The following is a 23,140-nucleotide window of genomic DNA, read 5'->3' as shown; positions in this document are numbered from 1 at the left end:
TGCTACATCCAATGTTCCCTCAGCTGCAGCACCCAAACTGCAGTGCACTGTGTGTTAGAGCCCTGTGGTCTCCGAGGTGTACAACTTTGGCTGCCTGAGGTTAAGACTGAGAGCTAAGGCACTCACCTTGGCTCCCACTGCACATCTGCTTCATTCAACTGATTAGGTGGACAAGCACTTACAGGATGGTTTTGGCTTTAAACTCAAAGCACATTTCCCCATGCTTGCCATTTTAACAGTTTCCACTTCACAAAACACCATTTTTTTATACTCCAAGCATCACTTTACCACCAACTCATTGCTGTTTTACCACCAACTCATTGCTGTTTTACCACCAACTCATTCATACTATCATAGCATCATTCAGGGTTGGAAGGGACCACAAGGATCATCTAGTTCCAACCCCCCCTGCCATGGGCAGGGACACCCCACACTAGATCAGGCTGGCCAGAGACTCATCCAGCCTGGCCTTAAACACCTCCAGGGATGGGGCCTCGACCACCTCCCTGGACAACCCATTCCAGGGCTTCACCACTCTCATGGTGAAGAACCTTCTTCTCACATCCAGCCTGAATCTCCCCACCTCCAGCTTCATTCCATTCCCCCTAGTCCTATCACTACCTGACATCCTGAGAAGTCCCTCCCCAGCCTTCCTATAGGCCCCCTTCAGATACTGGAAGGCCACAATTAGGTCACCTGGGAGCCTTCTCTTCTCCAGACTGAATCATTGCTGCTTTGTTTTCTAAATGACCACAATGAACTACAAAAAAGAATGCATGTGTGCTTTAGCTGAAGTTTGCCAAACCACAGGGAATGCCAAGCTCTCAGCAGAGGGAATTCAGTGCTAAAACCTTTTCTATCTGACCAGCTCAAACAGCATGTGGAATCCACAAGCCACATTCCTGGGGGCATTCTAACCATGCTTCTCCCCCATAGTCCCACCACTTCTAGAAGCAGAATCTTTGTTTAAAGCAAGCACTTACGCTAACATCTGAGGTTCTGGAGAGCTCTCATACCAGGAAGCAGCTGAAGCCGAGCTGTAGTACGTGCTGCCCGGCTGCTGGGTAATTGCATCAGACTTACTCCGTGCAGAACAGATGACATTGCAAGGAGAGTCTCGCAGAGAAGAAGGGAAAGACAGACAGCCAGGAGCACAGACAGGAGGCACACTGATTCCATCTGGCAGATGCCCACTGTCAATCCTTTCAGCTCTCAGAGCTCTGTCTTCTGCTGAGCCATGACCCTGCTCAGCACTGGAAGCTCCATCTAACAGACTGTAGTCTGTTTCCTCATAATACCCGTTTTCAATCATTTCTTGATCCTCCTCCTCCTCCTCCTCATCTTCCTCATCTTGTTGGGAAGAGCAAATCATTTGTTTTTCATATGTTTCCTTCTGAGGGCTAACAGGATTGCTGTTGTCCAGAGGCCAGATATCAGAAATATCTGTGCTGCTTCGAGAGCCAAAGTAGTTTTCCACAAGCCCCTGCTTTACTATGTCAGTACTGCTGGTTGGAGAAGGATTCTCTGTCCCAATGTCACTTCGAGCTACTTCAGTTGTCCCCTGCAGCTCTAAAGGCTCAAGATGTTTTCCTTCATTTGCTTTTCCAACCTCATACACTGCATTCACAGATGAAGAACCTGAAACAGCAGACTGCTCACCCACACCAGCAGCTCCCAAACTCAGTTTAACTCTTTCTTCTGCAGGGTTAGGCTCCCTTTCAGGACCCTGAGCAACCTTGCAGGCTGTGCCAAGCTCTGCCTGTGGGATGTAACTTTTCCCCTCAGCAGATGCCTCCTCATCTGACACAGCTAAGAGTAAAAGGTCTTTTGTTCCTGAGAGAGGGGAGTGTGCAGGCAGAGTTTTGTGATCTGAGTGCCCTGCAACACACTCCGGCTGCAAAGCACTGTTGGTTTGGTTACCGTCACCACGTTTTGGCAAGTCAGCTGCTCTGGGATCCAACACAGTTTTACTGTTGCTTAGCTGGCACTCAGGTACGACAGAGATCTTGGAATTCTCCTCAGGTGACAGCTCATCATCATCTGAAGGCAGAGAGTTGATGGATGTCAGGGACGACTGGATTTCGCTCACAGCGCTGGTACTCTCAGTGCAATGGCTTTCTAGGGTGGCTTTCACAGCACAGTCTGGCTTGAGGAAAAGCTGAGGAAAGGCTCTCTCCCCGTTATGTGCACTTTGCCCTTGAGCATTTTCAAACACCTGGTCAGGGTTGGGGTGAGTTGCAAAGGAACTTGGCTCACTTTCTACCCCTGAATCTGAAAACCGGGAGGAGGCGCAGGTCACGCTGACGTCCGGTAGCTTGGCGCCGTCTGCGCTCGCCGAAAGCTGACTTTCCTTCGTGGCAGCAGCAGCCTGAGTGCTCTTCACTTTTGTCAAGATGTCACTGCTGTGGGGGAGGACATCTTCCTTTTCAAGCACTGCTTCCTGTTCTCCTGAAGTCAATTTCTTTCCAGATTCCAGAGACTGGATATTTGGTACCTGCAGATTCTCTGCCTGCGCTCCGTCCTGCGGGAGCTCGGCCCACGACCCGATGTGCACAGTGACCTTCTCCCCTTCGTAGGGGTTCTTAGTGCTCGGTTTGACCTCAATTGTCCTGACTCCTGAGGAAGCTGGTTGACCTCCATGGCAACCTTCAAGTGTACCTCTGGGCTGCAGAGCACTATCTGCTTGCACAGTTCCAGAACCAGTCTGGGAGATAGCGAGTCTAGCAAAACCAGCCACATTTTCACAGTGCACAGGGCTAAGAGGACCTGGTTGGACACCTTCCATCTTGGCAGCCTTCTCCTCAGATCCAGATGGCAGAAATGGAAGTTCTCTTTGACTTGTTTGCCTGCTGCAGGTCTTTGTATCACAGGGAAATCCACCTAATGCAGGGTCCAGCCCTTCACTAGCGCTGCACGAAGGCCTGCCTTCTGAGCCTCTAGAGGCGTCTTCCAGTGCTGCACTTTTCAAACATTTGTAGCCCACCAAGACCACAGAGTCCTTAGAGTTCTGCTTCACAACTTTCTTGGTGGTTTCAGGTTTCATCGTTTTCATGAGCTTAGTAACCTTCACTTTGGATTTATTAGCATCTTCGTTCTTCCCTTTCAAAGCTTTTGTCAGCACCTTTTCACTTTCTGGATGCCAGAGGTTGGAGGCACCTGCAGGCCTGAGTTTCAGTTCTGGGCTGGTGAAACCAGCCACAAAACTTTCTTCAGCTTCAAATTTCTCCAGTTTATTGGACTCTGACCTTGGAAGACTCTGACCTGCCAACCAGGGCACATCCACATCTTGCATCAAAAGGAAAAAACACAAACCAAAACAAAAACAAGGAGACAAAAGAAGAAGAACAAAAAGGATTGTTCACAACAAGGTTATGCAGGTAACTGAAGCTATAAACCACTAATTACAGAGCTCTAACAAGCCCTCAAAACTCAACCTAAAGAGACATTTCTCCTTCCCTTCTACCCTGCCCTGGAGAGACCACATCTGGAGCACTGCAACAAGCTCTGGGCTAGCCAGTTCAAGAATAACAGGGAGCTCCTGGAGAGAGTCCAACGGAGAGCTATGAGGATGAAGGGAATGGAGCATCTGCGTGATGAGGAAAGGCTGAGAGACCTGGGGATGTTTAGCCTAGAGAGGAGAAGGCTGAGAGGGGATCTGATCCATGTCTATAAATACCTGAGGAGTGGGTGTCAAGAAGAAGGGGCCAGTAGTGTCCTGTCTTTTCAGTAGTGTCCTGTGATAGGACAAGGGGCAGTGGATACAAACCAGCAGACAGGAAGTTCCACCTCAACATAAGGAGAAACTTCATTATGGTGAGGGTATTGGAGCACTGGAGCAGGCTACCCAGAGAGGTTGTGGAGTCTCTTTCTCTGGAGACTGATCTGGCTGTGTTCCTGTGTGACCTGCCCTAGGTGATCCTGCTTGGGCAGCGGGGTTGGACTGGATGATCTCTGGAGGTCCCCTCCAACCCTTAACCATCCTATGATTTCCTAGCTAATAAACATTCCCTTAGAAGCAGCAAGAAGTACAAATCTTCAGAACACTCAGGGTTTAGGCACTTTTCCCCTCCTTTCTTCCAAGGGGAAGCTGCACTGTGAGGTGCATTTACCTTCAGTAATTGAATCCAAGTATCGATCCTCAAAGATGATAGGCAGGGAGTTCATATCTCCATCTAGTTCACTGCATTCAATAGGGAGGGGTGGAAGAGAGCTGCAGAAGGAAGTGTTTTTGATAGCTGCACACATCTGTAGATGACTTTGAGCACTGGAAACAAAGAAAGAGGGTAGTCCTACATGCAAGCAGAACTATTTCTTTTTACCTTCACAGAAATTAGCAGCAGCCTAATTGCCTCTGCTAGAACCTTTTCCAATAGGTATTGAATAGCTTTAGTAATTATTTAATGATTTCCTATCTAACTGCCATTCAAAATACTTCACATCACTATTTGGAATCCAAGTTTCTCCTAACTTTTTACAGAAGTCTTTCATTTGCACCACACTAAAATGCTACACAGGATAAGCATGTTGGGTACTGTGCCACTTACTTTAGCTCTTGATAGGCAAGGGCAGCTTGCCTGGGATGCTCCAGACAGAAGAATGCTTCTGCAAACCTGCGCACCTGCAAGAGCCAAACAAAGTCAGAGCTTTGGTTATGTCACATTCACTCTGTCTGGGAAAATCCACCAGCATTCACAGAATCAGCCAGGCTGGAAGTGACCTCCAAGATCATCAAGACTAACTGATCACCCAACCCTATCCAATCAACCAGACCGTGGCACTAAGTGCCTCATCCAGGCTTTGCTTAAACACCTCCAGGGACTTCGACCTCACCACCACCCTAGGCAGCCCATCCCAATGGCCAATCACTCTGTCTGTGAAGAACTTCCTCCTCATCACCAGCCTAAGCTTCCCCCTGCATAGCTTGAGACTGTGTCCTCTTGTTCTGGTGCTGCTTGCCTGGCAGAAGGGACCAACCCCCACCTGGCTACAACCTCCCTTAAGGGAGTTGCAGACAGCAAGAAGGTCTCCCCTGAGCCTCCTCTTCTCCAGGCTAAGCAACCCCAGCTCCCTCAGCCTCTCCTCCCAGGGCTGTGCTCCAGACCCCTCCCCAGCTTTGTTGCCCTTCTCTGGACACACTCCAGCATCTCAACATCTTTCTTGAATTGAGGGGCCCAGATCTGGATGCAGGACTCAAGGTGTGACCTAGTCAGTGCAGAATGACCTCCCTATTCCTGCTGGCCACACTGTTCCTGATGCAGGCCAGGATGCCATTGGCCTTCTTGGCCCCCTGGGCACACTGCTGGCTCATGTTCAGCCTACTATCAACCAGTACCCCCAGGCCCCTTCCTGCCTGGCTGCTCTCCAGCAAGGTTAGAACTTCTGTTTTCTCCCATGTCGAGGCAGAGTAGGAGGGCAGAGGATGCCACAGACAAGGCTAGAGACCAAAATGAGAGTTTTAATTTGCACACTGGATGAGTGAGGGAGAATGATATGAAATGCAACTGCCTGATGAAGACCTGATTGCCAAGAAATCAATCAGTCAATCAATCATCCCAATGAGGCTCAGTTGAAACAATAACACACAACAATATTATGAGATATTTCAGTGAGAAGAAAGGGAACAACTGTTTGCTGGACACTTCTGCATGTGCTTGAGAATTACCTTCTGAAGTAGAAACCCACTAGACAGCCCCAAAATACAGACAATTGGGGCTCACATTTTTCAGGGAACACTCTCCAGCCCACAGTAAACCACTGTGCAAAAAGTAATTCCTTTTGTAACCCTTCCTGTAAAGATTTTGGGTGCAAATGACAAAGGCAATAAAATGTATGCTAACCACCAGCACTCGAGACAATTGTATGCCTCAAGTCAATAAACTACACAGTCCTAAAGTGGTGCTCCACTGCCTGAAGGAGGCCTACAAGAAGGCTGTAGAGGGACTGTTCCCAAAGGCCTGCAGTGATAGGAGAGGGGGCAATGCTTTGGAATGAACAAAGAGCAGATGTAGATTGGATGTTAGGAGTGAGTTCTGCACCATGAGGGTGGTGGATCACTGGAACATGTTGCCCAGGGAGGAAGTTGAAGCTCCATCCCTGGAGACATTCCAGGTCAGGCTGGGCAAGGTTCTGAGTAACCAGATCTGTCCTTGAACATCTCCAGGGAGCAGGCATCCACAACTTCCCTGGACAACCTGTTGCAGTGTCTCAGCAGCCTGGTACTCAAGACCTTCTTCCTAAGATCCAGTCTCACCCTGCTCTCCCTCAGCTCCAAACCACTCCCCCTTGCCCTGTCAACAGACACCCTTCTTCCTGCAGGTTCCCTTGAGGTATTGGAAGGCAGGTATGAAAAGCTCCTCTCCACTTTTAACAGATTTACGTTCTGGAGCTTCTACTTTTGCCTTTTTTCCCCCCCCTTAAGAGAAAAGCTGGCAAAAAATTGCTCCATGGTGCTCAAGAAAAAACAACCCAACCACAAACATGAAACCCCCAACCTCTAACCTGCACTAGAAGCTGGAAGTCCTGACCCAACCTCCCAGAACTCTATTTACTGTTGTATGAAATTAATCTCAGTGATATCAACATCTATGATTTGTCATGGACAATGTTTTTAAGTCAAAAGAAAACCACTTCCTTCAATCCTCTCTTGTAAGTGCAGCTTGTGCTCTCAGCTGGGAACAGCCCTGCAGACAAAAGAGTGTCTGCTTTCCTTCAGAAATCCTGCTAGGGGGTTGTGCAAACATGTGTGGGATTAGAATCCCTGTTCCTAAGCACTCCCCCAGGTTTTCCCAGCTGGCTTTTCTAAGCAGACTTCTACCTTCCAAACACAAGGTTTTGTCCCTGCTAATTCCAAACCCTTTCTCCCCAGAAGTAGAGAAGAGTTAACAGAATGGTAGGGGTTGGAAGGGAGCTCGAAGGATCATCCAGTCCAACCCCAGTGCCAGAGCAGGATCACCTAAGGCAGGTCACACAGGAATGCAGCCAGGTGGCTTTTAAATGTCTCCAGAGAAGGAGACTCCACAACCTCTCTGGGCAGCCTGCTCCAGGGCTCCAGCCCCCTCACAGAGAAAAGGCTTTTCATTATGGTGAGGTGGAACCTCCTCTGCTCCAGCTTGCAGCCCTTGCCCCTTGTCCTGTCATTGGACATCCCTGGCTCTGTCCTCCTGACACTGCCCTGCACATCTTTATCACAAGGAATGAGGTCACCCCTCAGGCTCTTCTGCTCCAAGCTCAAGAGCCCCAGCTCCCTCAACCTATTTTCACAGGGAGATGTTCCACTGCCTGCAGCATTTTTGTGCCTCTGTGCTGGATTCTTCCAAGCAGTTCCCTGAGGTCCTTCTTGAACTGAGGGGCTCAGAACTGGACACAATGTGGCCTCACCAGGGCCGAGTAGAAGAGGATATAATGGAGAGAATTTTACAGGCTAAAACACGTATTTTAGAACAGCTGAGCATGGGGAGCAGGCTGATTATTCATCTAAACCACCAACTGAAAAAAGTAATCAAAGATCCTAACCCATCAGGTAGCAGAACAGTAGCAGAAATATTGCCCAGTTAGTAGATGTCTGTAGCTCAAGTCAAGAAAAGAGCATAAAGGTGTTTCCCAGGAGGCAAGCCAGGTGGTTTGGAGTTCAGAAGTGAGCACTCACATACAGGAACCATGAAGATGAGATCTTTAGACTTCTGCCACCCTCTCCAACAGAAAAGGAAGGCTTGGGGGATTTTGTTTGCAATAAACCTTGCTCATCATTTCTGGTGCTGTGGAAGAAAATCTCATTACCAGCTCCAGACAGCCCTTAGACTGATAGCAATGGTATAAAACTAGCTGAAAGCCAGCTCCAAAACCCCACATAAATCAATAGTATGGAGGGGGGGGGAAATAAACACCCAAACAAACCAACAGTAGCTGATTGTGTTTAATTACTGCCTAACTTCTGGAAGCACAGGGGAATTTGCTAGGAGGCTGCTAAACAGGCTCTGCAGAAGCACAAGTACCAGCTGGTGCTGCTGACTCAGGCTCTACCGACTTGGGCTGACTCCACAATGACTTTGCAGCAGGAAACTGTACCCATCACTTCTAGACAAACTGCCGTGGAATGTCTATGGAGTGCCTGCACATCTATGAGTGAGCAGGTGGAGATCTTAGTTCTCATTTCTCATCTTTTAGGATTAATCCAACTGAAAGCAATCAGCTTGGAAAAGCACAGACTCACAGAACTGGTTTTGGCTGAAAAAGGCTTTTAAGATCAAGTCCAACCATTCTCTACCTCTGCAAAGGCTGATGCTAAACCATGGCCCTCAGCACCACATCTCTGCCCCTTTGAAACACCTCCAGGAATGGGGATTCAACCACCTCCCTGGGGAGCCTGCTCCACTCTAAGAATTCTTCCAGTCAAGAGCTTTCTTCTAATATTCAATCTAAATCTTCACTGGTGCAACTCGAGGCCATTTGCTCTCATCCTATCACTTGTTCCCAGGGAGAAGAGACCAAACCAGCTCCTTTCAGGGAGCTGTAGAAAGCAATGAGGTCTTCCCTTAGCCTCCTGTTCTACAGACTGAACACCTCCAGCTGCCTCAGCTACTCCTCACCAGCCCTGTTCTCCAGACCCTCCACCAGCTTCACTGCCTCTCTCTGGACCCATTCCAGCACCTCAATGTCTTTCTTGTAGTGAGTGCCCCAAAACTGAACAGAGGCCTGAAGGTGTGGCCTCACCAGTGCTGAGCCCTTCTCTGCTGGGCAGCTTTCCAGCCACTCTGCCCCAAGCCTGTTCACAGCACTGTTGTGACTCAGTGCAGGACTCAGCACTTGGCCTTTTTGGATCTCATACAGCTGGCTTTGTCCCATGGTTCCAGCCTGCCCAGGTCCCTCTGCAGAGCCTTCCTACCCTCAAGCATCTCAACACTCACTCCCTTCCCAGTTTTGTGTCATGAAGGAGTTGGGGCTGTTCAGTCTGCAGAAGAGAAGGCTCCGAGGTGACCTAATTGTGGCCTTCCAGTATCTGAAGGGGGCCTACAGGAAGGCTGGGGAAGGACTTCTCAGGATCTCAGGTAGTGATAGGACTAGGGGGAATGGAATGAAGCTGGAGGTGGGGAGATTCAAGCTGGATGTGAGGAGGAAGTTCTTCCCCATGAGAGTGGTGAAGCCCTGGAATGGGTTGTCCAGGGAGGTGGTTGGGGCCCTGTCCCTGGAGGTGTTTAAGCCCAGGCTGGATGAGACTCTGGCCAGCCTGATCTAGTGTGGGGTGTCCCTGCCCATGGCAGGGGGGTTGGAACTAGATGATCCTTGTGGTCCCTTCCAACCTTGACTGATACTATGATACTATGATCTGCAGAGTCCCTGAGGCTGAGCATGTTCAGACCTACCAGAAGATGTCACTATGGAACAAAGAGGCGAACTACTTCAGCGTTCAAACTTCTTTTTTGCCTACTATAAAACACCAGACTCAGCAGTGTCCTCACTGAAACAGAGCTGTCAACCTTCTGGCTGTGCTAATGTAGGTGATGGATGGATGGATGGATGTTCTAGCATGCCTAAGGTGTTCCTGTCTCTTTAATGGGGTGCTTCATATTCAAAGCAGTTGAAATTAATGTAAATAAGGAAAACAACTAAAAATCAGATTGTTTTAAAAGAGTATTTCAAAATACTACTTATAAACAAATCTATTGAACTCATTGCTGATAATAAAGATATTCTTGCATCATCACCTTACCTTCTAACAAGACTTCCAGCAGAAATACCTGGTTTACAAGCAAGGTGGGTGACAGTCATTTCAGCAGGCACCATTACAGACAAAGGGTTGTCCTGCTGGAAAGCAGCTCCATGGAGACAGACCTTGGAGTCCCAGTGGACAGCAAATTATCCATGGGACAGCAATGTGCCCTTGTGGCCAGGAGGGCCAATGGCACCCTGGGGTGCATCAAGACAGGTGCATGAAGTCTAGGGAGGTTCTCCTCCTCTACTCTGCGCTGGGGAGACCACACCTGGAATACTCTGTACAGTTTGGGGCTCCCCACATCAATAGAGACAGAGACCTGCTGGAGAGAGTCTAAGAGAGAGCTGTGAGGGTGACTGGGGGACTTGAACATCTCTGCTATGAGGAAAGGCTGAGAGCCCTGGGGCTGTTTAGTCTGGAGAGGAGAAGGCTGAGAGGGGATCTGATCAATGTCTATCAGTATCTGAGGGGTGGGTGTCAGGATGAAGGTGCCAGGCTCTTTGGTGGAGCCCAGTGACAGGACAAGGAACAAGGGGCACAAGCTGGCACACAGGAGGTTCCACCTCAACATGAGGAGACACTGCTGTATGGTGAGGGTGCTGAGCCCTGGAGCAGGCTGTCCAAAGAGGTTGTGGAGCCTCCTTCTCTGGAGACTTCCAAAAACCTCCTGAATGTGTTCCTGTGTGACCTGCCCTAGGTAATCTTGCTCTGGCAGGGGGGTTGGACTGGATGATCTCTGGAGGTCTCTTCCAACCCCTAACATTCTGTGATGATAGAGGTGACAGGCATTTCTAAGGGGCATTGCTAACACTAATATCTGAATCAGATAGGTTAACAACTCCCTAAAGCTTTAATTTAGCTTAGATTAATAATCAACTTTGCCAGGGAGAAATTTCCTGGGGAGTGTACAGTCTAGAAATGCTGCAGGATGAGAAGAGAGTTTTCCAGTAGCAAACATATCAGAGTAACAATTTCCAGAGGATTATTTAGAAGAGACTTTTGTATAGTACAAAAATCTTACTCCAGAAAGGACAGATACTGGCTCAGAAGAATTAAGGTCACCTCTCAAATCTCAACTAAATTCAGCCACCAGAAAGCCTGCATCATTTGATGTGTGCAGACAACTCCTCCAGTGACATGTAACCATTGTAGGGTTCCCAAAAGCAGCTTACACCAGCCCTCAAAATCTCTAATCCCAAGAGATTTTCAATGCAAATTGCAAATTCTTACACCAAGACCTGCAATCAGGATCTAAAATCAACCACCAAGGCTCACAATTGACATCCTTCTTAATGTAGAGGTTCAGATAAGCAGTGCTGGGCCCCATCCTCTTTAACATCTTCATCGATGATCTGGATGAGGGGGTCGAGTCAGTCATCAGCAAGTTTGCAGATGACACCAAGTTAGGAGCAGATGTTAGTCAGTTAGAGGGTAGAAAGGCTCTGCAGAGGGACCTTGACAGACTGGACAGATGGGCAGAGTCCAATGGGATGGCATTCAACAAGTCCAAGTGCCAGGGGCTGCACTTTGGCCACAGCAATCCCATGCAGAGCTACAGGCTGGGGTCAGAGTGGTTGGAGAGCTCCCAAACAGAGAGGGACCTGGGGGTACAGATCGACAGCCACCTGAATATGTGCCAGCAGTGTGCCCAGGTGGCCAAGAGGGCCAATGGCATCCTGGCCTGCATTAGGAATAGTGTGGCCAGCAGGAGCAGGGAATTCATTGTGCCCCTGCACTCTGCATTGGTTAGGCCACACCTTGAGTCCTGTGTCCAGTTCTGGGCCCCTCAGTTTAAGAAGGACATTGAGACTCTTGAACGTGTCCAGAGAAGGGCAACAAAGCTGGGGAGAGGCCTTGAGCACAGCCCTGTGAGGAGAGGCTGAGGGAGCTGGGGTTGTTTAGCCTGGAGAAGAGGAGGCTCAGGGATGACCTCATTGCCCTCTACAACTACCTGAAGGGTGGTTGTAGCTGGGAAGGGGTTGGCCTCTTCTCCCAGGCAACCAGCACCAGAACAAGAGGACACAGTCTCAAGCTGCACCAGGGGAGGTTTAGACTCGAGGTGAGGAGGAAGTTCTTCACCAAGCGAGTCATTCGTCATTGGAATGTGCTGCCCAGGGAGGTGGTGGAGTCCCCATCCCTGGAGGTGTTCAAGGGGAGATTGGACGTGGCACTTGGTGCCATGGTCTAGTCATGAGGTCTGTGTTGATAGGTTGGACTCGATGATCCTTGAGGTCCTTTCCAACCTTGGTGATACTGTGATAGTGTGAATTTCTGGATTGCTGGCTCCAGCCCCAGTGCTGTGTGGGAAGCCTGCTGGAGCTATGCTTTCTTTACCTCTATCTTCTTTACATGCATTAGCAAAGTATTAACACCGGCTCCTCACGTCTCGGGAGCACAGAAAACAAGTGTCACATCTGCAAATTGCCCTTTGTAAAATTCATTCACATCCTATGGCTGCTTCTCTTGAAGCTGGCTCAGGTGGAATTTCCTTCTCAGTGCCACATAACTCCATTCTCAAGGAGCCAGCCTGCCTGCCCTTCGCTATCGTGCCCTAAATAAAGGCTAAGTTTAAGATTACCCATGGCCTGCATCTCCTTTTCAGTCTCTGATGTTTGGGGAGATAATCAAGTATCCAGTAACTGCAGCACTCCAGAAGAAAAAGCTGTTAGCCACTTCTGCCAATAATAAAAGAAGCTCAACTTTATTCCAGTTTCAGGCTGGGGCTGTTCAGCCCAGAGATGGCTCCAGAGAGACCTAAGAGCAGCCTTCCAGTACCCGAAGGGGCCTAAGGCTGCAGGGGGACTGTTTCCAATGGCCTGCAGTGATAGGACCAGGGACAATGGCTTGAAATGAGAGAAGAGCAGATTTAGACTGGATGTTAGGAATAAATTCCTTACCATGAGGGTGGTAGGACTCTGGAACAGGTTGCCCAGGGTGGTAGTTGAGGCCTCATCCCTGGAGATATTCATGGTGAGGCTCAACAGGGCTCTGAACAACCTGATCCAGCAGAGGATGACCCACCTTGACTGCAAAGGGCTTGGACTAGGCATCCTTTGGAGGTCACTTCCAACCCAGACCAGTCTATGATTCTATGTATTCTCATTCAACAGACCTTAGAATGAGCTCTCTGTACATGGTTAGACAAGAAAACTTCCTCCAGATCATCTCTTAAAATCATCTGAAGTGTGTGAGATAAATGCACAGATGGTGAAGTCAGACAGTAAACATTTTGGTTCCTAGTTGGATATATTTCACTCTGGGACTCAGCATTACTGTGGTTTGCTGTGTATCAAGCCCACAGCAACTCTATATACATAGATACAGATCAACTCTGTGTTCCTACTCACTGGATGCATTCTCATAGACACATATTCACATCTCTTCTTTCTTAAAATCCCACTTAAGAGGCTTTCCAAAGCTTATGAAGGCAATGAACTCTTAATTCAGAAGGAGAGTACCCTTTGGCTTATGATGCAGCAGGCAGCCTAAATGCAGCAGAGAAGTAAAAGGCAGAGTGGGCAGCAGCCATGGCTCCTACAGAACAGTATCTCATCCTGCACAAATCTCTCATTTCACAGACTGCAATTTGCCTTCTCCACTGCATTTCTTATCCAAAAGATGAACGAATTAGCTGGTTTGTAAAACACAAATGATGTATTTTCTATATTGTACTCCAAGAACAAGCTCTAACTTCTGGGGTCAGAGCGGCTGGAGAGTGGCCAGGCAGAGAGGGACCTGGGGGTACTGGTTGAGGGTAGGCTGAACACGAGCCAGCAGTGTGCCCAGGGGGCCAAGAAGGCCAATGGCATCCTGGCCTGCATCAGGAACAGTGTGGCCAGCAGGAGCAGGGAGGTCATTCTGCTCCTGTACACTGCATTGGTTAGGTCACACCTTGAGTCCTGTGTCCAGTTCTGGGCACCTCAGTTTAGGAAAGATGTTGAGTTGCTGGAAGGTGTCCAGAGAAGGGCAACAAAGTTGATGAGGAGTTTGGAACACAGCCCTGTGAGGAGAGGCTGAGGGAGCTTAGCCTGGAGAAGAGGAGGCTCAGGGGTGACCTTATTGGTCTCTACAACTACCTGAAGGGAGATTGTAGACAGGCAGAGGTTTGTCTCTTCTCCCAGGCAACCAGCACTAGAAGAAGAGGACACAGTCTCAGGCTGTGCCAGGGGAGGTTCAGGCTGGAGGTTAGGAAGAAATTCTTCATAGAGAGAGCGATTGCCCATTGGAATGTGCTGCCCAGGGAGGTGGTGGAGTCACCATCACTGGAGGTGTTTAGGAGGAGACTTGATGGGGTGCTTGGTGCCATGGTTTAGTTGATCAGGTGGTGGTGGATGATAGGTTGGACACGATGATCTCAAAGGTCTCTTCCAACCTGGTCTGGTCTATTCTATTCTAAGATGATACACAAGCTAACAAATGCAGTCCAACAGCTCCCTTTATGATTACAACTGTCTCATCTAAAACTAGAAAAATGAGAACCTGGACTCTCACTTTGATACACACTTCCCCAATTGTGTCCCAGCAGCAGCATGAGCATGCCAGAGCTCCCAAAGCCAGGGTCAATACTTACTCTTAATGTGTGATGCTCTTGTGCCAGCAGTGCTGTGACCTCCTCTTGCAAGGTAATGACCTCCAGAAATTGCCCCCAGAGAGCCATTAGAAGTGAGCAAAGCTGAGCAAGGTTCATATTTATGAGTTCTGCCAGTTCATCAGGATTTTCCATTTTCTAAGAGCAGGGAAGAAGATTTAGAAGGTTAACAGATGAGAGCATACAGTCCAGGCAACAGTAATAATAAAACAAAGTGTACTTTATCTTAGTGAGAAGTTTCATTCAGAAAGTCATTTCCACATCAGAGCTCTCTTGTCCAAGGATCAGAACTGAATTAATCTGTGTTACCACACTAATAGATTGCTCTATGTTGCTTTAAGTATTATCTGGTGGCCTTTCAGAGTTAGGACTCCTGACCTTAAATTCAGGGTTGAATTAAATTAAGAAACTCCTGACCTTAAACTAAAAAAATTCCATTTATGGCAAGAGTAACTTGAGTTGGAACTGCTGTGTCCTCTAACATGCAAAAGCAGAGTGAGCCTGAAAGGAATAGGAATCAGGCACCAGAAATATCCATCCTGGCTGTGGTAGTCCAACTTTGATACAATCATAAAAACATCTCCACCTCAGAGCAGTCACAACTCACAAGAACATTTATATGGTCCTGTACATCTACAGACACTTTATGCACAATGAACATGAGCCAGCAGTGTGCACTTGCAGCCCAGAAGGCAAATGGCATCCCGGGCTGCATCCGAAGCAGAACGGCCAGCAGATGGAGAGAGGCGATTCTGCCGCTCTACTCTGCTGAGACCTCACCTGGAGTACTGCCTCCAGGTCTGGAGCCTCAACATAGGAAAGACATGGACCTGACAGACAGGGTCTAGAGGAGGGCCACAATGATCAGGGGGCTGAAGCACCTGCGCTGTGAGGACAGGCTGAGGGAGCTGGGGGCGTTGAGTCTGGAGAAAGGAAGGCCCTGAAGAGACCTAACTGCAGGCTTCCAGTACCTGAAGGGGGCCTACAAAAAGGCTGCAAGGGACTGTTTGCAAAGGCCTGCAGTAATAGGAGGAGGGGTAATGGTTTGAAATGAGAGAAGAGGAGATTTAGGTTGGCTGTTAGGAGCAAGTGCTGCACCATGAGGATGGTGGAACACTGCAACAGGTTGCCCAGGGACACAGTTGAAGTCCCATCCCTGAAGAGAGTCAAGGTCATGCTGCACAAGGCTCTAAACAACCTGATCTAGGTGAAGATGTCCTTGCTGACTGCAGGGGCATCGGACTAGATGACCTTTCAAGGTCCCTGTTCTCCAGACCCTTCACAAGCTTTGCTGCCTTCCCCTGGATCTGTTCCAGCACCTTAATGTCTTTCTTGTTGTGAGGAGCCCAAAACTCAAACCAGTCCTCAAGGTGTGGCCTGATCAGTGCTGAGCACAGTGGGGACGATCACCTTCCTGGTCCTGCTTGTGTTGCACTGTTGCTGATGCAGCCCAGAATGCTGTTGGCTTTGATATATAATTATGTAAGATCATTAGCTGCCCACAGAGAGCTAACTGCTGGCTCTACCTCTGGTGATACAACTCATCCCCTTTCAAAGCCAGGTCCTTGCAGTTAGCTACTACTACAGCAAGGAAGGTCAGGCTACTGTTCTCCAGCAGCTAGGCAGATGGCCCAGTCTGCCACAAAGCATGGACAGTACTCCAAAAAAGCTCTAAAACCTCTGCTTTAAACTATGCTGTGACCACTGAGTTTAGCTACTCAGCTGGGGCTAGCTGTGACTGAGGGGAGAACTGAGGAAACAAATCCAAGCTATCTGAAGTAGATAAATGCTTCCTTAATGCAGGGAGGAGACAGCCTAAGGATGAGTCTTTCCAGATGAGAGGATCACTTGGGAGAATCTCATTTTGTGCAACTTACTACTGTTTGATCTTCTACCTTTGTTATTTGATACTCTCAAAAGGAAACATCTCAAAATTGTAAATGCAGAGCATTAAAAATGTGATTTTTATTACATGTAATGCACCTTTCTACAATCTTTAGCTTCCAGGCTACTACTGACATGCCAAAGCCACTGGGTCAGTAGGGAAGGTTTGGAGAGAGTTGAACAATTTCATAGAATCGCAGAATGGCTCAGGTTGGAAAGGACCTCAGAGATCATCTACTCCAACCTCCCCTCCACAGGCAGGGATGCCTCTCAACTAGACTCAGAAGCTCAAGGCCTCATCCAGTCTGGCTTTGAACACTTCCAGGGAAGAGGCAATCACAGCGTCCCTGGGCAGCCTATGCCAGAGTTTCACCACCTTCATACGGAAGAAGTTCTTCCCAAGATCCACTCTAACCCTGTTCTCCCTCAGCTTCAAACCAGGAGGATAAGCAGAGGGCTAGAGATGCTCTCCTGTGAGGAAAGACTGAGAGAGTTGGGGCTGTTCAGTCTGGAGAAGAGAAGGTTCTGAAGAGACCTAATTGTGGCCTTCCAGTATCTGAAGGGGGCTACAAAAAAGCTGGGGAGGGACTTTTTAGGGTGTCAGGGAGTGATAGGAGTTGGGGGGATGGAGCAAAACTAGAAATGGGTAGGTTCAGATTGGATGTTAGGAAGAAGTTCTTCCCCATGAGGGTGGTGAGACACTGGCACAGGTTGCCCAGGGAGGTGATGGAAGCCTCATCCCTGAAGGTTTTTCAGGCCAGGCTGGATACGACTCTGAGCAACATGAACTAATGTGATGTGTCCCTGGCCACAGCAGGGGGGTTGAAACTGGCTGACCCTTGAGGTCCCTTCCAGCCCTGACAATTCTATGATTCTGCAACTCAGTCAATATTATCACTGCACCAAACTGCTCATTCCCAAGTTGTAGATGAAATTAGCCTACTCTGCTTTGCTGGTTATGTCACATGAAAGACAGAAAAGCAACAGATAAAATGGTACCTTCACTTCTTCACACAATTCTGCAAGCCGGACTTCTACATCTATCTTTTCTGCAAGATGAGAGGATACAGCCATTGAAAAAACATACAGAGTAAAACCCAAGTGCCCCACAAACCCATTTTACACCCCACAGATAAAACCTGCAGCCACCTTAAGTGCCACAGTTGACTTTCAATCAAGCAAATCATCAGCTCCCATTAAAAGAATTTCTTAGCCATTTCTGAGCTTGAGGACAGAACACAATCCATTCAAAACTGGGTTGCAACCCAGGTTCTGAGTATCATGCTCACTAACACCATGATACCTTGTCAAAGATAGCAATTTGCTATTCACAATTATGCTTGAACACACTGCAATTTAGATTCTACAGCTGGAAATTATCTCTTGAGACAATCTCTTATCTATTTGTCACCCAGGCAGCAGCAATGTCATCGTTTACAACCAAAGTAACACAGCTCCTCCTCTGCCTCAGATTTTTCCAGAGATGCCTTCTTCCAGTGCCATTTTTCTACAGCTAGGTCATTCACCTGATTCACAAGCTCCACAGGTTTATATGCCACTCCTTAATTGGCTGAGAAATTCTGGTTTAGCCCAACAAAACTGTTGTTTCATCAACCTTGCTCTCAATGTTTAAGAGCAAACCAAATTTCTATGGTGTGGCAGCTTACACTGGATCTGAAACTTGAATGATTTAGTTGTGATGAAAACAGATTTATTCCTTCATCTAAGGCATTTCCCCTTGCTAACCATTCCTGCTCTGCCTAAAGGATCTGCTCAATTACAGAGTAATTTGGTGCTGTGATTTGATTTCCCTCTACAGCTTACAAGGGAAGTGTTGTATCTTCAGTAATGAATAAAAAGCATCTAGGTGTGGATCTTGAGCAACCTGGGCTAGTGGGAGGTGTGTCCCTGCCCATGGTAGGGGGATTGGAACCAGATGATCTTTAAGATCCCTTCCAACCCAAACCCTACAATTGTCTCCAATCCTTCAATTCATTTTTGAAACACAGGATTAAGGGAGAAACCTTTCATGGCAACGTGCACCAACAAACCACACCTTGAAACCTGCTACAATAAATTCAGGATTCAGACAATGAATAAAGCTTTCCAGAATGGCAACAGCACATGTACTCGACTTGTCTTGGAATGACACCACCTAAATGTGGGCAGTCCACGTGCATTTTCAACTAATTGCAGCCATTATGCTTAGGGTTAGACTTCATGGCAAGCCAATGAGCTCACACAACCCCAAGTTCTGAGACATCATGCAGACTGCAGGAGTGCATGAAGTTCTCAGAAGCAAGCCTAGCAATGTTTTTCAAAGCTACCTACCCCTCTGTTAGCTAACTGCTACTTGGTAATTACTCTGATAGTTCGTTATGAATCCAGCTTAAGCTATGGAACAACTTTTGGTGTGTTTGTTGCCACAGAAATTGTGCACTGAGTGAAAATGTTAACCTGTTTATTACTTCTGAGACACAATACAGGTAGGTTTTTTACCTGATTTGCAAGCTCCAGGAATTTAAGTACCACTGTTTAATTGTCTGAGGAATTCTAATTGTCTAGGAACTCTAATTGTCTGAGGAATTCTGTTTTATTCAAATAAAGCTGTTCTCTATTTAACCTCTTGTTTGTCACCCTGCAAGTGACAACAGCCTTTGCACAACATTTCAAACTCTCCTTTTCCAGCATCATGGGAAATTCCAAACTACAATGTTACATCAAAAAGACAGAAGAGAGACAATACAAGACAAAAGGAAGTGAAATTCTACATTCTACAGCAGTAATGTTCAACTCAGCAAACATCTGATGCAGCTTGGCTGGCTCTGCTACAAAATGCAGTGAAGAGATGATCAAGCTGGTGACCTACTGTGAGACCACACTGCTATTTTATCATTAGCCCATCACAAACTGCTTTGGGCACCGCTGGCATCTTTTGTCCAGCACCAGGACACGTTTCAAAGGGAATATGAACTACTTAGAGAAGGACAAATTAATCTTAAGCTTTGAGTATGTCTTGTGTTATGTTTGGAAGAATCTTTAGCTTTGAGTGTGTCTTGTGTTGTGCTTGGAAGAATCATGCCTTGAGATATCAGACACCACCTGAAAGATTTCTCAGGAAGTAAAGGCATTAATCTAGTTGAGCCTGTGAGGAATTAAATTACATTACAGGAAGGGTGGTGAGACACTGGAACAGGTTGCCCAGGGAGGTGGTGGATGGCCCCTCCCTGGAGGTGTTCAAGGTCAGGTTGGATCAGGCCTTGAGCAACCTGGTGTGGTGGGAGGTGTCCCTGCCCATAGCAGGAAGGTTGGGACTGGATGTTCTTTAAGATCCCTTCCAGCCCCAACCACTTTACGAATCTATGAAGCTACCTTTTTTAGCTGTTTTGCTTACATGGTGACAACTGACTGAAATCTTCAACTGTTCAGGAAAGCAGACCACCATTAAACCCAAAAGCAGTCATCATTTCTCATTTTAGTATCTGTTTTTAGCCCACAAATAGTACCTAATATATTTAGCCTACAACCAAGCAACTCAATTCTGCAGACAGTGTACCAGAGTTCAGCACCCATTCGCTACAGCTGCAGAGGGAAAAAACAGTGCTGCTGTTTACAACACAAAGGCATATTTTGAGAGGATTTAAGCAGAAGGGATTTGAGATGATTAATAAGAATCTGAGGGGTTATATCACCTGCTTTGCAAACGTACCTAGGTAGGCGTCTCTCTGGGGTCGTGGATATTTTCTTCTGAGAAGGCGTTCATAAAGGACCTGCATGCTGGCCTTGGCTAGTTACAGGGATTGCACACACATGACTAGTTACTACACTCCTTGCTTTCACTTTTTCATCTCTGATTTATCATTTGCCTTTAGAGTTAGTAAAAAGAGCTTATGGCTAGCCTAGCAAATAGTGCAGTTAGATCACGAAAGCATAGAATTTTACTGTAGCTTCTAGGCGAGGTATGACTCGTGAGACACATTAAAGCAGCGCTCTTTTTAGTCCCTGAAACCACTAAGAGCTTCATTTACACTTCATGAACCCAACATTTGTCTGCACATGCTTCTGCAAAATCACTGTCCTGGCTTAAAATCGTCTGGCAGAGCGATAGCAAAGCAAACAGGGGAAAACCAAATGAAGGAGGAATTTATTGCTGCTGGGGTTTAAAAGGGGATTTGAGATTCTCTTCTCAAAGCTCACTGAAACTTCAGACCTAAAATATCCACTACATAACAGTTAAGTGGCTTTGAAAAAATGAAGAAACCAAAGCCATTTCTAAATGACAATTGAAAAAAAATCAGGGCAGTGTCTAAGGATGCAAAGTGCAAGGCAATCCCTAAATAAAAAGCAAAACTGAAAGCGCTTTCTAAACAGAAAGTTAAAAAACAACCCCAAAACAATGCAATTCCATAATAAAAAAAACAAAAATCAACGCAGCTCCTAAACCTGAATGCAAGTTCAAAAGAGAAATTCAAAGTTAATGCAAAGTTAATGCATAAAAATTAAAAATCAATGCAGGCCCTTAATAACAATGGAAACTGAATCCAGTTTCTGCATGCAAATCAATGCAACTCCCACAGAAAAATTAAAGCTGAATGCAAGCCCTGGACAAAAAAGACCCCTCGAGGCAACACCCTGGACAAAAAAAAGCCCCATCATCAAGGCAACCCCTGGACAAAAAAAAGCCCCATCATCAAGGCAACCCCTGGACAAAAAAGCCCCATCATCAAGGCAACCCCTGGACAAAAAAGCCCCATCATCAAGGCAACCCCTGGACAAAAAAGCCCCATCATCAAGGCAACCCCTGGACAAAAAAGCCCCATCATCAAGGCAACCCCTAGACAAAAAAAGCCCCATCAAGGCAACCCTTAGATAAAAATGCCCAATCAAGGCAACTCCTAAGTAGTAAAACCTGAATGCAACTCCTGAATAAAAACTCAAAATCAATGCAATGTCTAAAGAAGTAAAACCTGAAAGCAATTCCTCAATAAAAATTAACACTGAATGCAATTTGTAGATAAAAATCCCAAAGCAATGCAACTCCTACATAAAAATGCAAAATCAAGGCCCCCTCCTAGCTCAAGAGGCAAAACCCAAGGCCCCCTCCTAGCTCAAGAGGCAAAACCCAAGGCCCCCTCCTAGCTCAAGAGGCAAAACCCAAGGCCCCCTCCTAGCTCAAGAGGCAAAACCCAAGGCCCCCTCCTAGCTCAAGAGGCAAAACCCAAGGCCCCCTCCTAGCTCAAGAGGCAAAACCCAAGGCCCCCTCCTAGCTCAAGAGGCAAAACCCAAGGCCCCCTCCTAGCTCAAGAGGCAAAACCCAAGGCCCCCTCCTAGCTCAAGAGGCAAAACCCAAGGCCCCCTCCTAGCTCAAGAGGCAAAACCCAAGGCCCCCTCCTAGCTCAAGAGGCAAAACCCAAGGCCCCCTCCTAGCTCAAGAGGCAAAACCCAAGGCCCCCTCCTAGCTCAAGAGGCAAAACCCAAGGCCCCCTCCTAGCTCAAGAGGCAAAACCCAAGGCCCCCTTCCTAGCTCAAGAGGCAAAACCCAAGGCCCCTTCCTAGCTCAAGAGGCAAAAATCAAGGCCCCTTCCTAGCTCAAGAGGCAAAAATCAAGGCCATGTCTAAACAAGAAGTAAAAACTGAATGCAATGCCTCAATAAAAATCCAAACTGAGTGCAATTTCTAGATAAAAACTCAAAATCAGTGCAACTCCTGAAGAATAATTTCAAAAAAAAGCAATGCAGCTGCTGAATAAAAATGTAAAACCTATGGAATTCCTAAGTAGCAATTAAAACCCAATGCAGCTGTGTGTTTTGGGAGGTCCTGAGGGCTTCAGTCTCTCTCCAGACATCACAGAAACACAACTTGTTAATGGATTTCAGAGGTATTAGTGTTAATGGCAGGCATTAGTTATTGCACATGAGCAAGAGGTGAGCAACAGTAGCATCATTAATGATTGCATTCTTAGTCCTGTGTGTTATACCTATGGTCCCCAAACAATGTATGCACAAAATAACTGAAATGAATGAAGGGAAACAAATGGAAGGTTAGAAATGAGAAATCAAAAGTCATTATCAGCAAAGGCTTTACAAAATAAACAAGGAAAAAACAACCCCACAGGAAACAAACCAGCAGCTGAATATGGACAATGAATGGTCACTGTTAATAACCATTTTCTCCTCAGAGATTTATTTTGGCCATTTCTCTTCTAAAGGCAAGCAAAATTCCCCACAGAAATGACAAAGTCTGACTCAGGTTCCACTGAAACTTGTCAAAATGGTTTTGGTGACTTCAATGAACTTTTAAAGATACAACCACCACCTGGAGGACTGTGGCCAGCTCTGCTGCCCCCAGAATAAGAGGGACATGGAACTGTTGGAGTGGATTCAGAGGACGCCACAAGATGATCAGAGGGATGGAGAACCTCCCCTGTGGGGACAGGCTGAAAGAGATGGGGCTGTCCATCCTGGAGAAGAGAAGGCTCCATGAAGAACTTACAGCAGCCTTTCAGTAACTGAAGGGTGCCTAGAAGAAAGCTGGGAAGAGACTTTTTACAAGGGCTTGCAGTGACAGAACGAGAGGGAATGGATTGGAGCTTGAGGAGGGCAGATTAGAATGGAAGAAGAAATTCTTGACAGTGAGGGTGGTGAGACACTGGAACAGGTTGCCCAAGGAGGTTGTGGATGTCCTCTTTCTGGAGGTGTTGAAAGCCAGTTTGGATGAGGCCTTGAGCAACCTGATCTAGTGGGAAGTGTGCCTGCCTATGGCAGCAGGGTTGGAACTGGATGATCTTTAACATCCCTTCCAACCTAACCTATTCTATTAAACTGTGTAACTCAGTGGACAGCTTCCTCCTATGATATATGGATTTTCCAGGAATGCTTTAGGGGAACTGAATGCCCTTCAGATAGGACATTGACATTGAAGTGTCAAGATTATCAAGGCTCAAGCCTATCTATTTAGGA

At 47.2% G+C, this 23,140-nt stretch overlaps 1 protein-coding gene across 3 annotated transcripts in view; it reads right to left on the bottom strand.

The window, feature by feature from the left end:
* FAM135A (family with sequence similarity 135 member A) overlaps nt 1–23,140 on the bottom strand; it is a 110,826-nt gene that overhangs the window by 19,877 nt on the left and 67,809 nt on the right. The window contains exons 10-15 of one of the 3 annotated variants that reach the window (XM_068153442.1): nt 19,891–19,968; nt 17,181–17,230; nt 14,280–14,435; nt 4,545–4,618; nt 4,110–4,264; nt 984–3,285 (exon numbers count right to left, since the gene is read on the bottom strand). In XM_068153442.1, coding sequence (XP_068009543.1) covers nt 984–3,285; nt 4,110–4,264; nt 4,545–4,618; nt 14,280–14,435; nt 17,181–17,230; nt 19,891–19,968 — 2,815 coding nt within the window. The remainder of the gene's footprint in view (nt 1–983; nt 3,286–4,109; nt 4,265–4,544; nt 4,619–14,279; nt 14,436–17,180; nt 17,231–19,890; nt 19,969–23,140) is intronic. The other 2 variants (XM_068153443.1, XM_068153444.1) reach the window with 2 other exon arrangements.

This window comes from Melanerpes formicivorus, unplaced genomic scaffold (genome assembly GCF_026170545.1).
Source record: "Melanerpes formicivorus ecotype bairdi unplaced genomic scaffold, bMelFor1.0.p_v2 SCAF_26, whole genome shotgun sequence".
NCBI lineage: Eukaryota > Metazoa > Chordata > Aves > Piciformes > Picidae > Melanerpes > Melanerpes formicivorus.
Note: the sequence above shows the minus strand (reverse complement) of the source record. Positions and strands in the feature narration are given on the sequence as shown.